The sequence below is a fragment of the Camelus ferus genome, chromosome 4, assembly GCF_009834535.1.
Source record: "Camelus ferus isolate YT-003-E chromosome 4, BCGSAC_Cfer_1.0, whole genome shotgun sequence".
Classification (NCBI taxonomy): Eukaryota; Metazoa; Chordata; class Mammalia; order Artiodactyla; family Camelidae; genus Camelus; species Camelus ferus.
Window position 1 is genome coordinate 27,085,171 of NC_045699.1, and position 17,057 is coordinate 27,102,227.

Sequence of the window (17,057 nt, forward strand, 5' to 3'; positions counted from 1 at the left end):
CTCAAAAATAAATAAGACGTAAGGGTGATTCTGGAAGGCAAGGATGAATCGAAACAGAAAGTACCTTGAAGAGAATAAGGAGAATGAGGGTGGACTCACTTAGTCAGTCACTCCACATGCTTATTAAAAACCTGCTCAGTGCCAGACAGCGCTCTAGGGACAGGGGATGTAGGAGTTGTTAAGTCCAAATTTGCTGCTCTTGAAAAGTTGTCGCTGTAGCGAATGTGGTATTTTTTGCCTTGAAGTTGACAAGGAGAGAGGAGTCCTAAAGAGGTGGTAATATGAGTGTTACCTTCCGAGATTTCTCTAAAAAGTCAGCTGGTGAAATTCTCCTTGTTTCCCTAACACCACTACCTTTCAGAATCATTGTCCAGCGAGGTACTTTAATATGAGGCCACCAGTGTAGATGGTTTGTGTTCTTTATTAGGAGCATTTTGAGTTGTGCTCTTCTGCTGAAAGGAAAGATCGAGATCTCTGAAGGACAGTGTTTGTCATGTAGCTGCAATCTTATATGACTGATGTTGGATATAGAATATGCGTTATGACAGTAAGATACTTTAAAAAGTGATTTGTGAATATGCTTTAATTTAGTTCCTTCAGCATACTTTGAATATTAAGCAAAAACATGAATTGGAATTTGATTAATTATTCTTTGTGACCCTAAAATTCTTGGCTGGATTATTTATAAAGAAGTTATAGCAATGTTGTCTCTGACTTAAATCTGGAAAACGATATGGATACTCTTCTTTGACATCCAGTTAATACCATTTCATTATATTTCAAATTTTGTTCTTTTCAATGTTTACAGAGATTTAGTTATATCACTTTTTTGAAGCAAGGGTCTAATTGGCCAAGCTTTTGGTTGTAATCATTGTACTTTAATTACTGTTTTTTGAGGGTGCCAGATACATTCTAAGAGCATTACTGGATTAGCTCAATAATCTTCACAGCAAACTCGTGAAATAGTTACCCGACTGTACAATCCAATAATAACAATTTTTTTTCCCATTTTTCACATGGGAAAACTGAAGCAAAGAGAAGTTAAGCAACGTGTCCAGGATCTCAGAGCTAATAAGTGGTGAATTTGGGTACAGGCCCCAGAACACAGTGCTATATCGTACACTGCTAGTAAACTGGGACTTGTCATCTGTGCATGTCTTTCTGTGCTTCCTGGCCACTTACAAAACTGTCCTTTGCTATATGTCATTAAATCTTCACGAGGCATGTAATTCTGTCATTGTAATAGTAAGTTTATGGATTCTTAAAACATCTTAAAGATAATGGATACTCTCTGTCTTTTTTTCTCCCTGCAAGCCTTACCCAAGCCTCCAGGAACTCCTGTAGTGACTGAGAGCACAGCTACGAGCATCACCCTGACGTGGGACTCTGGGAACCCTGAGCCTGTCTCTTACTACATCATCCAGCATAAACCTAAAAATTCTGAGGAACCTTTCAAAGAAATTGATGGGGTGGCAACCACACGCTACAGTGTCGCTGGACTCAGTCCCTACTCAGATTATGAATTCAGGGTTGTTGCTGTCAATAACATCGGGCGGGGGCCTCCCAGTGAGCCTGTGCTAACGCAGACCTCAGAGCAGGCACCATCCAGCGCCCCACGGGATGTCCAGGCGCGGATGTTGAGTTCAACCACGATTTTGGTACAGTGGAAGGAACCTGAAGAGCCAAATGGACAGATTCAAGGATACAGAGTTTATTATACAATGGATCCCACTCAGCATGTCAACAACTGGATGAAACACAATGTAGCTGACAGCCAAATTACTACCATTGGCAACTTAGTGCCCCAGAAAACGTATTCTGTCAAAGTCCTGGCTTTTACCTCAATTGGAGATGGTCCTCTTTCAAGTGACATACAAGTCATCACTCAGACGGGAGGTAAGTCTACTTCAGAATGGGAAGTAGGGTGGAAGGAAGGAGTTGGTGCTCAGAAGTGGCAAGGGCAAAAACAAAGAACAAGGTAGGTTACATTTTAATTTTTGAGATTCAGAGTTTCTAAGTGAGGAGTTAAGGCATGTTGAAAGGAATAGGCACAAACACTGAAAGACTAAATAATACACTCCCTTTAAGTAGGGGCATGCCTTCAGCATCCTTTTTTCTTTTTTTACCTGAAGTATGGTTGCTGTACAATATTATGTAAGTCACAGGTGTGCAATATAGTGATTCATAATTTTTAAAGGTTATACTCCATTTATAGTTATTATGAAATACTTGCTTTATTCCTCATGTTGTATAATAGATCCTTGTAGCTTATTTTATACCTGATAGTACCTTTTTCTCTCCTACCCCTATGTATTATCGTATTTGTTATTTTAATTTTGTACCCAAAAGTACAGAGACCGTCTGTATGAGGTGGATGAATGCATCACCCATGCAGCATTTGAGAATAGAAATACGTTTCTTTATACTAGCAGCTCTGATAGAATAGTCCCCAAATTTATTCAGTTTGTGAAGGAGTAGATAGTTTGAGATTAAGGTAAAAAATAAAACCATTTGTCAGCAGGCCTTAGATATTTAAATGATATTTAGAAGATACCAGGAAGCAACTTGCTTAGAAATAAATGTTCTCTTAATTTTTTTTTTTTTTCATTCCTGTGGCCCTCAGGGGTGAAGAAAGACGGTTACCAAGATCTAAGATCAAACTTTGGGGTCTTGTTTACCCATTTTAGTGGGTGTTAGAATAGACGCCAAACTAGTTGATGAAGAAAAACTTGGTCCTTCCAGTAGTTTTATTTTCGTAAGAGGTTATCAAACTTCCCTGGTCTTTGATTCAGAGTGATCAGTTTGTCTTGGGATGGGGGTATATCATAGCAGCTTTCTTCTAAAATTTATTCTTGACAATCTGAGAGTTATTCATTTGACTCCTTTTTGTGTGTTTGTGCCTCGTAAACTTGCGTTCATCTGTGAGTGTTGACAGCACACTGTTGGTTTTGAGAATCTACATAGGAGCCATATTATTGGAGAGCTTGTCTATAATCTGTAGGCGTAACTCGTAGGTAATCTTGGAAATGAGTTAATGAATTTTCTCAGGTGTCAGAAGTAGATAAATTTATGTTTAAGCACTGACTTGTTTTTATGTCATGGGCTTTATGAATCCTGTGGCTGAGAATGTTTACCTGTTTGCCCTGTCTGCTAGAAATCTCAACATATTTACAGCTTGCCTGGCTTTATTTTATTTTCCTACTGTTATCTGGTTCTTATTGGTTTGTTCATGGATTTATCACTTTCTGTAATATCAAAAATGTAACTATGAAAGTATTTTACTGCAATTATACTAAAAATCTTCTATATACCTTCCCTGTTTAGCTTTTTCAGTTCTTTTGTATTTACTTGTTATATTAGTATGCATAAAATATTGATTAATTTTCCATAAATGTCTCATTGGAAAATGTAGAAATCTGTGAATCTTGTTCTTTTTCTTGACTGAAAGCAGTCAACTGTTAAGAGACTTTTTTTTTTAGATTTTTAGAATGTAATTTATTTCATTTATTTTTTTATTGAAGTATAGTCAGTTATAATGTGTCAGTTTCTCGGGTACAGCACAATGTCCCAGTCATGCACATATATGTATATATTTGTTTTTATATCCTTTTTCATTAAAGATTATTACAAGATATTGAATATTATATTTTACTATACTATTTTTATAGCTCCATAACCATTAAAAGGTACACGAAAGTATTTATGAAGAGTATATACACTTTGAGTTTTTTGGATTTTTCAGCTGTGATATTAAGAATCTCTGATGTTGGAGTAAGATCACCAGGGTTTGGATCCCAAACTATCATTTGTAGCTCTGTAATCTTGGACATGTTACTTCATCTCTCTGAACTTCAGTTTTCTCGTCTGAAATAATAGTCATCGTATAGAGTTAGGGGTGATAATTTCTTTCTAGGGCTGCCATACAAAATACCACTCACTAGGTGGCTTGAGCAATAGGAATTTATCGTCTTCTGTCCCAGTGGCTCAAAGTCCGAGAACCAGTGTTAGCAGGATCAGCTCCTTCCGAGAGCTGCGAGGGAGCTGCCGGGACTCCCTCTGGCTTCTGGTGCTCGGCTGCTAGTCTTGGCTGTTCCGTGGCTGTTCCTTTTGGAGGGTCTTCTTGGCTAGTAGAAGCATCACCCTGGTCCCTGCCCTCATCGTCACATGGAGTCCTCCCAGAGTGCCTTCTCTGTGTCCACATCCTCCTTTGTTAAGATACCAGTCGTAATGGATTAGGTCCCAACCTAATGATAGCATGTTAACCAAGTACATCTGCAGCTCCTTCCAAATAAGGTCACATTCTGAGGTTCTTGGTGTTAGGAATTCAACGTATGAATTTTTTGTGGGACACACTTCCACTCATAACAGGACTATTGATTAGATAATTGATAGAAATATTTTATAACTTAATGTGTAATCATCATCATCATAATAACAACTAGCATATGCCAGGCACTCTGCTGTGAACTTTGGATGTATTAATTCTTACTATCCAATCAGGGAGATGTGGAATTACCACATTTGCCAATTAGTACATTGAGGATCGACACAGATTAAAAAAAAATTCAGGAACTTCCTTTGAGTCATAGTTGATTAAGTGGATGCCCTAGATACTTTAAAACTCTGTTATCTTTTAAATTAATAGTGTGCTTATGTGGTGATTTTTTTTTTTGGTGCCTTCTAGGTTTTTGTGTCCAGTAGGGAAACAGCATGTCACATATTCATATCTCTCTTTAAGAGTTAAATATAATCTACTTCAGAAATACTTGAAGTGGCTATTAGATTATCCCAGTACAAAAGTACATTTAGGTAAGAAAAAATAAGTATCTGAAAGAAGTAGAAGGAATACCTTTCTTCTTAGAAGGTTACTTGATCACTAAATTTGGTTCTTAATTTTCTAACTGCAAATTTAAACATAGAGATCTATACTGTTTCATGATTTCATTATGACAGAAGGATTTAGCTGTCTAAGAAACTGAATAGTTCCTGAGACTAAATTCAACCAAAACATAAGAATCCTTGAGAATCATGAGAATCCTTATATTCAGAACACAGAATGACAGACAGTAACGCTTTTGGCCACAGTTTATTGAAAGATACAGAACTGGCATTTAAAATAGACCATATTTTGATTTTCTGTATTACTAGGGTCCATAATATAACATAAATCATAACTCATTGAAGGTAATATTGTGACAGGGGCAATAGAGTTAATGTGATCTAGGGACTCTGGACTTAAAAAAAATATCTAGATGAATGGGTCACAGATGCATTAGAATAGCTGTTCCCAGTCTCTGTTTAACTTTTTTTTTACATTAAGATACTTCCAGGAACCTTCCATAATAGTTGTAATTTTAATACCCATTGATTGAGAAGATACATAATGACATAATGACTTGTGCCTGCCAAGATCAATAGGCTAAGAAAACGTTCCAAAATGGCACAATGATTTAATCTGTTCTCTTGGCTTAATTAACAAAGGCCCTTTGATGTTAGTGGACATCTGCCAAATACAATGATGTTAGTTCTGATAGAATTAATGCTGAGCTGCTCCTGACTAGCTAACTCTTAGGATCAATGTTAGGCAAAAACATTAAACCATTATGAAACACTCTTTTAGTGAGCTTATATAAAATTTAAGTTTATGATTATTCTCACTTCAACCTTAAACTTTTTCCAAATCTATAAAAATTTACTGATCAATAATGTATGAACTTCTCAAATATATTTTTGTTCCATATACTCAGAGATAGCAAATTTTTCTGTCTACTTTATGTGAAAGGTGTGCATTTCTTTTTATAATCTTTGATTCCTTGACAGTGATAGTCCTATTTTTGTTTAAAATCAGACTCCGCAGAAACAGTATTCACAAGCAGAGTGAGTATAAGATGGACATTATTACTTTGGATCTTATCTAAGATTATTGTCACATACATTGATCCAAATGGAGGATTGATGTAAATTTGTATACTTCTGGTAGTATAAAAAATAAAAGTATGTTTTATAGCCAGTGATTTATCCCCTAAATTATGACTATTAGTACAGATGAAAATATTAAGTAATTTTAGCTGATTTTAAGTATGAAAAGATTTGGATTAAAATGATCATTTCCTAGAAATATGGGTTAATCTTCCAAGTTTTCCATAGCTTTAACTTTGGCCATCACAGGCACTTGGCAACTAGTTCATCTTGAAAACATGTGAAACATATGGCCATTCACAAGAGAGATACTTACATTGTGTTAGAAAAGGATCCCTGCTATCAGAAAAGACATCCTAGAAGGATATCACACATGGTTTTCTTGTGTACATAATTATAGTAAGAACATAGGGTAACTATATTTTACAGAAGTACAAATAAAACCCTGATAAAGAAATGTAATAAATCAACATCTTAAACCTAATGCAGTAAAATAAATGTTGCTTGATATTCATGCTAATTGGAGGCATTCTAAGGCTGTTAAATCCTAATGTGTGTCTTTTTTCTGAATTTTCTTTAGAAAACAAATCTGACTTCTAATTCTTCTATGTATTTAATAGATTCTTGTGAGAGGGGAGGGTATAGCCCAGTGATAGAGTGCATACTTAGCATGCACTGGGTTCAATCCACAGTACTTCTATTAAAAAATAAGTAAATAAGTAAATAAATAAGTCTAATTACCTTCCCCCACCCCACCCAAAACAAAAATACAGAGTCCTGGGGAAAGTGCTGCTTTATATGTGCATACCTTAATAGTACAGGTCTTCGAAAGGAAAATGACTGTACACATTTACTAAATAAAATATTAATGAGCAGTATCAACTGTAAACATTTTGAAGAAGCAAAATTATTGTCATATGAAACTATGACATTTTACAGACATGTGCTTTAGGTTTCCAGAACTTGATAAATCATTTCATTAGTATTATGTCAGCAGGCCAGCGTAAACAAACTAGAAAAAGCCTGATTTCCAATAGCCAGAATTATGAGCCCCTTTTAAGTGCTTTCTCTAAATAGTTTTAGCAATGAGTAAAGGAGCTCTGGATGTAAATACAACTGTGATAGAACTGAACTTTTTCTTACTGATATTTAATGACAGTTAGGAGAGAGATTTAGGCAGGTGCTTGTGTATTAAGTACTTATTTTGTCAATGATGTATCTGTGGCACTTACCAGTTGGACTCCTTGTTTGAATTTTGTTTCGTTTTGTTTTACTACCACTGTAATTCTGGCTGCTGTTTTTATTGGTGTTATTATCATTTGTCAGTATGCTAGATACTCACATTTTAAAATATGTACCTTATTAAAGTACTAGATATTTTAGTGATAATGCGTTTTCTAATCTTTCATAATATTTCATATCTGTAATATGGTTAGGTGAAATTGTTCTTCAGGCATTTAATGTGTACTAACCCTTTTCAGAGATATTCCCTAGATTTTACTCAAATATTGATCTTTTCTCAGATTATCAGCAGTTCAGATGACATGCACATTTTCTTTCCCTTCATTTCTTACTCATTCTCCATTCCCTTTGAGTTGCCTGCAGATATTAATATAGAGTATAATATTATTACTGCTCAACTATTTTACATTTATGAATTGGGTTATAATCTTTTAGGAAATGATTGATCATATTTGTATTTCCTTGTGGTCATTAAATAAGAAAGATATAACAACACCACTTTACCAAATATAGGGATTTTTTAAATATAACTTTAAAGAAAATTTTATATTTCTACTTTCATTTCTTTCCACCTCTAAATACTAAACTTGCTCTTTGGTAACATTATCACATCTCTCTCTCTTTTTCTTTTAATGCAGAATGATTGCACTTAGGTTTCTGGATGCGTTCTTTTTCTTTTTATTTTCTAATGAGTTTTCCAGAATCTCAGGTTTTCCCACAAAACTTATGTTCGGTTAGTTGGTGAGGGGAATGCTGCAACCCAAAAAAAACTCTTAAGTTAAAAATCCACAGATAAGTAAGGAGTAAATGAAGATAAAAGCATGTCGGTAAGTTTGAGGTGTAGACTGTGAGAGTAGTAAAGTAATAAATGAATACAGGTACATATGTTTATATCTGTTAATAGAACTTCTGTAGCCACAGTATTAGTATAAAAATCTGTCTGATGGGTGATAAGGTACTCCCTGTGTCTCCAAGTGGCACAGAGAAATAAATATGACAGTTTGGAGTCCACTGAAGCATTTTCTTGTAAACATATTGTGATCATTAGGACTAATACATTTGGAGAATATAAAAATAAATACATTAATTTTGCAGCTTTTTTCTTTTCCTTTGAAGCCTCAGCTTCATTGTGACTGTTTTGACTGTGACTCATTGATCCTGAGGAAGCAGCATGTTTAGGTGGACCCACAATTCCCAAAAGAGTCTGAGTTGTGTCACCCTTAAGACATGTATGAGCATAGAGCCTGATATAATTTAAAAAAAATTCTTAAAGCCTTGGTCCATATGCTGAATTTTACATGGAGACACATTTTGCCCTGTGCAGTGTTTTTCAATTAATTTCAAGTAATTCAGTTCATTTCCAGTTGTTAAAATTTGAAAGATTTTTATCTGTAAGGTTCATTATCAACTTCTGTTGAAAAATCAGAAGCTTGGGCAAGGCTGAGCCTACATTCCACAAGGCAGCAGTGTCTTGTCTCTGAGCACCACTGACTACTTCTGGTGGCCCTGGCACTCCCCCATTGACCCCTGAGCCCAGCATAGCCTCCAGGACTCATCTGAGAGATCTGTCTGGCACTGGTATTCCTACCAGAAGTTTAAAACCTAGTAGATTGCTCTCCAGACCACTTCAAAAGAAGACAGTGGTGGAAGCAGAGGGGGAGAACCCCATTTGTATTCTTTGATGAGACTCACCAATCCCGTGTGTGACCACTACTTACTTACTATGTCTCTTGTCTAATCAGAAAAGGAGCAGTACACCCTCTGAGACTGTGATGTACCTGGTTTATTATTTAGGAGAGACTGGAATAGAACCAAACAGAATTAGACAATTATATGAAGTTTGTGGCACTAAATAAGGATGAAACACTGAGACCTACCAGGAATCTGTTCAAAACAAATTAAAAACAAAAAAGTAAACAGTTTAAGAAAAAGTTACTTTGATTCCCTCAATGTTTTCAATCTGTTTATTATTAGCATTAGCAGGGAGGAAATAACGTAACAAGCAATTACCATCCTGAGAGCAGCCCTTCAACGCTATCCATGTTTTTAGTTTTTGACTGTATTTTATTTGGTTTGGTTTAAATCAGAAGTTGTCAGGCTTTCTTCTTTCCCAGTCTTGTGGAAGCCGGGGAAAGGAAAAAGGCAGTAAAACTAGAGAAAAAGAAGTAACTGGGTACATATGCATATATATGTGTGTATGTTCAGGCTGAGAAAACCTTTCATCATCTGAATATTAGAATCCAATCATAATTTCCCCACCTGTCCAATTATTCTTGGCTTCCATGGTCTCTCCTGCCAGTCCTATTGGCATTTCCCTTGTAGAAGTAATGTATTTTCTATTTCTCTTTCTATTTGCTTGATTGTTTTTCTTATTTCCTTCTGTTCTACCTTCTCTTGCTCTTGATTTTTTTATCTTCTTTTGTCTGTGTCTCTCACCGCTCAGTCTGAATGATTGTGTTAGGTCACCCACTGGGCAAGTACTTAAAAATAAATAAATAAATACGTTTCCTGTTCAGACAGTACATTCCTAGAGGCATCGAATTAATGAGTATCGCAAGACCTGTGATACAAGAGAGAAAAGAAGATTAATGCAATTAGAAATATGAAGCACTGATTATTGGTGGCCTTAAGCAACAGTCCACACATAAGTGTGTTCTCTTGCACACACATGTGAACACACACACCTGCACACACAGGTTCACAGGTTAACAGACCAGAGGAATTACCTGATAATTAGAGCTCTCAGAGCTATTCTTGTAGATTCCTTTAGACTTGAATCTCCTTTTAAACAAAAGGGAGTTTTTTAGTCATACTATAGACAGGTCACTACAAAAAAAAAAAAAAAAAAAAGAAAGTAATGTCTTTAATATTGCCAAAGGTGTTTTTTCTTGTAAAAATGATGCTTTAAGTATTATTTAAGAAATTGATGTCATACATCAGCTACAAATTACATTATTTTTATATGCTTTTTGAATGTCTGTGCTCATTTGCCAAGAATACTTTATATGTTCTTTTCCCCTCTGGTGTTCTTGTGTTTTTATTACATATACACAGAATTCTCGTGTGAACTTGTAGGAATATGGACATATGTCCAGCTGTGGCACTCTGAAATGTATCACAGTATCAGGGATAATGATAAAAATATTAAGTGACCAGCCCGGCATGGGTACCAACCAGTCAGAGCAGACACTGGCCAAGAACGATATAAGGAAGCGTAGCTATGCTAGCGATGCCCTGACGTGTGACAGCCTTGTGTGTAACGGATGGAGGACCTGGTGGGATTAAGCGCTAACCTAAGTAGGAAGTGAGGGTTAGTAAAATGTGTTCTAATTCATCATTTGGGTAAGGTGTTTTAAACTGGATAGATGTCCCATTCTTGATTATATTGGATATATAGCTCTTCCACATTGTCTGTTGCATGGATTATATGACTAATGTGACAACTATAGATGACCTCTGTTTAATTCCTGTATTTGTGATAATTGTATTCTACACACTTTGTAACTTGTGTAGTGAAAGTTAATATTGTCCCTTCTCAGTAGGGACAATGTTAAATTTATATTGGGTATAGTATATTAACTCCTATAAAGTCATTTAAGGATTAGAAAGAATTATTGGTTAGTGATAGTTTTTAAAATCTTTTTATTCTCCTGTTTTTACATCTTTTCAAAAACATGTATTAGTAAGGAAAAAAATACTACCAATTCTGTAGGTTTTGTTAAAGGAATGTAGGTGGAATTTTATAAACCTAATTGGAAATAAGTTTGAAAGTAAACTGTAGTGCTAGAGAATCAGGTCCCACTCAGTTGTAAAATAGCAGTAGCTTTTATGTATTTAACACTTGATATGATTTAGGCAGTATTTATTCCAAGTGGTTTATATAAATCATCTCATTTATTACTTAGAACAATATTATAAAGTAAATGTTATCCTTAAAGCTGAATGCAGAGTCTGATATATTCTACATTTGCTAATTCCACATCCTGTGTACATAGTAAACCACTCAGAAACAAGGACAGTAATTATAACGTTGTTCTTGATCCTTAGAGGAAGAAAAATAGGCTTTATGTACACAGTTTAACTTGGACATTGTAGGGGACCTAGCTTGCCAGTGAAGTGATACACGTGGACACTTAGTGAAAGATTTAAACAGATGCACGAATGAAAGAACTTCTGAATATTCCTGGTAATGTTGAGCTCAGTCCTTTGCCTCCCTGTTTTAGTACCAGGGCAGCCACTAAACTTCAAGGCAGAACCTGAATCCGAAACAAGTATTTTGCTCTCTTGGACACCTCCACGTTCAGACACCATTGCCAACTATGAACTGGTCTACAAAGACGGGGAGCATGGAGAGGAGGTAGGACTGTGCTTCTCCCTTGGGATCATTCACTGCCCCGAGGCACTGCTGTTGTTCTGTGTCCTGGCCCAGGTTCTGTGAAAAGGTCACATGTCTCTAGAGAACCTTGGTGGAAAAGATTTTTTGGTCAAAAGAGAAACTTAACCAAAAAAAAAAAAGGGGGTGGAATATTCGGAAACTTGATGGGGGTGGGACCAAAGAAATAAAAAAAACTGCTATTGCCCCATTGAATGTTTTTTTTTAATTCAGATTTCCAAGTTACTTATGGAAGTATCAGGTTATAAAATAATATACTCCTTGAGACTTGAGAATTTCCTTTCTTTATTTTCTGCATTAAAGTACTGAAGTCACTGTCAGCACATGACTAAGTAAACTCCAAGGCTTTGGGCAGATGAATTGGTCCAAACCAGTTTCAGAGAAAGATGCCCTATAGCAAATGTTTGTTTTTATGCCAATAATTGATATGAATGTAAATGTATATAAAGCTTCTGTTATGCTAATAAAACAACAGATTCTAGAAGGCTAGAAACTATTGCTAGTTACTGAAAAGAAATAAAAATCAAAATAACTAACCCATACATTAACAGGCACTATAATAAGGGTTTCACATATAAGTCACTTAATCCTTACAATAGTGCTTTGAGTCAGCTTTTATTATTAATCTAGTTCAGATGTCAACAAAATGGAGGCATGGAAACAAGTTAAATAATTTGCCCAAAGCCTCTTATTACTGAATGGTAGAGCTGGAATTTGAATCTAGACAGTTTCCAGAATTTATATTTTTCACCGTTAGGACACACTGCCTCTTGGGTGTACTTCGAACAGATTATAGAAATCAGTATTAAGATACATCTAATATTTTCAGAATGGGAATATTTGATAGTAATAAATATGTTTCTTTCATTATTGTGAAAGCCATCAGGGAACATTAGGACAAAAATGTTAATAAAACTGTACATGAAAACTCAATCCACTAAGCCATTTTATGATATTGCTTAGCATTCTTTATGTAAAAAAGATCTTCAGAAAGCAAAACAGCCCCAAGTTTTAACAAAGAATACCTTTTTTAAACACTCACGTACTCAGTGAGCTGTTACCAATTAAATTGTAGTGCATAACTTTGAATGCTATAATAAATTAATATGTTCCTGCAAACTTCTATTTTATTGCATGTTTGAATTGAGCAGAATCTCCAAAGACCAGATTCCAAAAGCAGTGCTTTTAGATTTAGCTTACAAAGCTGATGTAAGTTCATCACTCAAAAAGTTACAGAACTGAAGTGCTGATGTAACTTAAAGTACTCATGTTACAACTGTTGGTGTTTTTAGTAAGACGTAAGTCAGCATTAAGTTATTTTAAATTCCTACCATTACCCTAACAAAATAAATAAATAAATAAATAAATAATAAATGAATGAATGAATGAATGTAGTAAAGAGAGTGGAAGTCCTTTGAAAATGCTATGGATGCTTGACTGTTGGCAGACCCCTTTTTTACTATTATTTAGGAAATCCCTTATTTTCTTGTTATTTGTTACATTTAAAAGTTTTGAAACCTTTTGTATAGCCAGAAGACCCTAGGGATGTTTTCTCTAATTTTGTATCTGAATTTTCCTTGACTGATTTCTATTTTTGTGAACAGCAAACACTATTTTAATAAAAATTTTGTGAGATTATTGATGCCATTACTGAAGTACACATTAGCATGCATTTTAAGGTTTACTATAGGCTCTTGTTCAATCTGCGATTGATTACCCAGAGATAGCTATATTTTTGCTAAAATGCGAGGGCAGATTTCAAGCACAAAAATATGTTATAACAACATCCAATTAAAGAAACCTTATTTCAGAAGCCGTTTATGATGTTAAAAGTTACAGAAAAGTGTGATTTTTTTTTCTAGCTGCAGGCTCTATATTCACAAAGAAAGGAGGTTTTACAATTAACATGAAATCAACCTAGAGGAATGATAATTCCTCTAGGAATTATATTTCATATACATTATTCAGCTTTCTTCAGTAACTAACATCTGATTTTTATCACCTGAGACCTTGGCTTTTTCAGCTCTCTTTATAGCAACCTCACACAAACTGTATACCAGTCTCTTGTTACTTCTGGCCGTATTGTCTTTGCCTCTGTCTAGGTAGCAGAGGATCATGGGAGATGAGCCAGACATTTCCTCAGTTTGTCTTCTCACTGTTGGGCATGGGCCGTCATCAGGGGTGGGTGTCAGTTTCTGTTGTGGGCAGTGTACAGCCACACACGTGCCTTCAGGGTAGACTGCATTTATGGGTGGTGGCCTCTCAATCCCTCTTATCTGATGCATGTGGAAAACTGTGTCCTCATAGACAGATCCCTGGCTTCATTAATTCCAGTTCCCTTACTGTTGTAGAAATTTGCCTTGTAAACTCTGATATTTTCATTATGTAATTCCCCTAGTAGATTCCTTGATACTCACTGTTGATTCTGCTTGTGATATTTTGATGCCCTTATAACCCTCTTGTTGGAAATCTGATATTCTGGGTGGTGTGATAAAAAAAATAGATGCAGAAATCTTAGTGAAGATGACCAGATTCTCTTGTCAATTATCCACAGCAGCGGATTACCATTGAGCCAGGGACGTCTTACAGGCTGCAAGGGCTGAGACCAAACAGCTTGTACCACTTCCGTCTGGCTGCGCGCTCTCCTCAAGGCCTGGGTGCTTCCACAGCGGAAATATCAGCCAGAACCATGCAGTCAAGTAGGTGTCTTTCCTTGCTTATTTTCTGTCCTTTTTTCACTAGGAAGTGCTGTTGGCTTTTATCTCCACCAACAAACCAACCTGCTAATTAATGTGATTTTAATAGTCGGTAGTCTGTATACTAGCAAATGTCCAGCTTTGGGGATTAGAGCACCATGACCTATGTTCGTTTCAAATTTGGTGCAAATAACAGAGCCCATTCTTCCACTTCTAAATTGGAGGAGGTTCAGAGAAGTTCGGAAACCTCCGTGAGAAACATGGGTAAAGAAGCTACATCAGGCCCCATTTAATAAAATAGAAGGCCGCAAAGCAAAATTCAGGTTGAGAACACTGCAAAATACTCAGAGGAGGGCTTAGTAAACTAAAGAGACAGCAAAAGAACAAACTTTAATCTTTAAGCACACAGGTTTTACCTTTGCTGATAACCAAGTCACATATTTGTTCCCAGTTTGTTATTAACTTTGCAAGTAGTACATGTGGAAATTTGGAACAATCACAGAAAATCTGTATTCGGACAGACTTAGGAACAGTGGAGTACTCACAAGTACATTTGCTATCCTAAGTTGTATTTTATTTCCTCAGGTTCAATTCCTTTTGGAACTTTTACCTTAAAGCATAGTTGTACTTATCACAGTGGGGGTTTGTTGTGTCCAGGAAAGGTTGCTTTGCATTGAGTATTATGTGACAGATTGTTTCCGATGGAAAGTTTGGTGATTTATAATACTAATGCTTGCTCCTTATTAATAAGTTTCTACAATTAGTCTACTCAGCAACCATTTATCTTGAACAATTTTATGAAATAATTTCCTTAGATTTTTTTAGTATTTTATATTTTATATGTGATTTTTGGTATAGTGACCTATACAATAGATATGTATAATGTTAATACATTGAATTTATGAAGAGAATGTTCTAAGGGCCTAATTTTTAGACCTATCAGCAAATGTGAAATTTACAAAAATTTTTAGAAGATGAATTGTCTTTCAAATAAGTAAGTCTTATTTCATTTTTCTATGGAAACTTGAAATCTTTCAGGGTTTTTTGATGATGAAATTTATATTCTTCCTCAACACATGATTATTCGCGTGAAAAATATTAGGATCCTGTTGCTTAATCCCTTACTCATTATATCTTATCCCCATAAAATTTGCTTTCTGTAAAAACTGAAGCATGTAAATCAGTACAGTTTTGTATGTCTTCTTTGAATTCCAGGAAAGCTAATAAGTATTATTGCAGGAGGTAATTCTTAAAATCAGACATTTAATTAAAAGAAATGTGGCATGCTTCAATACTTCATATGGTTTACAAACTTGAGATTTTTGTATGTATATACATACATGCGTGTATACTAACACACACAGAAACAGAGTGGACTGTTTATAGCCACATCAAAAGCTTACCTCTTTATTTTATTAAACAAAAGTTTCAAGTGGTGTTATATGTACTCTCACAGGAGTTCTGAAGGTAGGATTGTAATGAAAACTAAATCAGTTTTTTAAAAAGAATTACAAATGAGTCTTTGCTGTTACATGAACAACTCAATTTATTATGAATGAAAATGCATATAAAATAGTTGCATAATTTGAAATATAGAACCTATAATATAGTCAGAATCAATAAACATGATGTTCTAGTGATTTTGCAAATCTTATTCCAAATATACAAGGCTGTTTTATGAGAATTTACTTTTTTTCGGTTCAGGGAGCTTTTCATCTTGATTGCCTATAATGAAGAACACAAGAAATGTAAATTAAGAAAGACTGATAATCTAAGCAATCAGACATACCTGATACTACATAATGTTAAGAAATAAAGTCTAAAGAAATATCCAAACTACATGTTCAAATATGAAAAATTAGAAATGAATTACTCATTATGCTGTATATTTTGCCTTAAACATCTATCTGTATCTATCTATATATTTATCTTATTCCACTTGTTTCTTTAGGAATATGGATTATTAGCTTTAAAAATAATTTATAACAGTCATATAGCTCCTCATTGCTTTTTACTGCTTTTGAAAAATGATATAGTTGGTTTATTTGATGGAAAATAATTGTTCAGAAGGTGACCAGCTTGTTTTAAAATGGGCAATAAGAAAGTTTATCTTATAATTCTATGGAAACCCTATTTTATATGATTAATTAAGTACAAAGTAAAAAGAATTACATATAAAGTGAAAGATAAGTCGTATCTTTTTCAGATGGTTCTCAGGAAATTTATTTTTTTAAACAATTCTTTTTAATGGCTGTGTTACTGACATTTTGTAAGGGATAGATGAGTTTTGTTGATTTTACCAAAATTTGCTGGTGGGATCTAATTCTTCACTAGCAATGATGTCTCAAGAAGAGTTATAATTTTAAAAAAGCTGAAAGCTGACATAGGGTAAGTACAAGTTACAGTCAGAATCAACAAGCCTGACATTACCTTCGGGTAGGTAAATCTTGGACTATGCATTTTCACCCTTTATCGATTCTGCATGCTCTCTGTCTAGGGGTATAATCAATGTTAGGTTAACACTTTGCATTAAAACTGGTCAGGCAGACTCAGTTTTTCAGACAGTCAGAGGGAACCCTTTTATGTTTGTTGGGCTTTTATTTCTTTCCCTTTTTAAAAAATTGGAATTGGTGGAAGGGCATCTAACAGTTATTGCAACTTTTGACACTTAAGAACCTTTTCACAAATTAAAACTGTGTATGAATGGCCCTCATTCTAGAATATAGAAGTGAAAGCTTAAAACGGCATCTGTGAAACATCATCAGACTCTCATGTAATAAATCTTGTACTGTTTGCAGCTCTTTTGA

At 35.0% G+C, this 17,057-nt stretch overlaps 1 protein-coding gene and 1 long non-coding RNA gene across 7 annotated transcripts in view; one reads left to right on the top strand and one right to left on the bottom strand.

The window, feature by feature from the left end:
* PTPRD (protein tyrosine phosphatase receptor type D) overlaps window positions 1–17,057 on the top strand; it is a 1,875,912-nt gene that overhangs the window by 1,688,900 nt on the left and 169,955 nt on the right. For all 6 annotated transcript variants that reach the window (XM_032477692.1, XM_032477694.1, XM_032477695.1 and 3 more), the window contains 3 exons: window positions 1,315–1,896; window positions 11,385–11,518; window positions 14,109–14,253. In XM_032477692.1, the coding sequence (XP_032333583.1) occupies window positions 1,315–1,896; window positions 11,385–11,518; window positions 14,109–14,253 (861 nt within the window). The remainder of the gene's footprint in view (window positions 1–1,314; window positions 1,897–11,384; window positions 11,519–14,108; window positions 14,254–17,057) is intronic.
* LOC116663118 lies at window positions 441–15,029 on the bottom strand. The gene is made up of 3 exons (XR_004319170.1): window positions 14,294–15,029; window positions 11,142–11,144; window positions 441–452 (listed from the first exon to the last, which is right to left on the bottom strand). It is a non-coding gene; the product is annotated as an uncharacterized LOC116663118 (long non-coding RNA).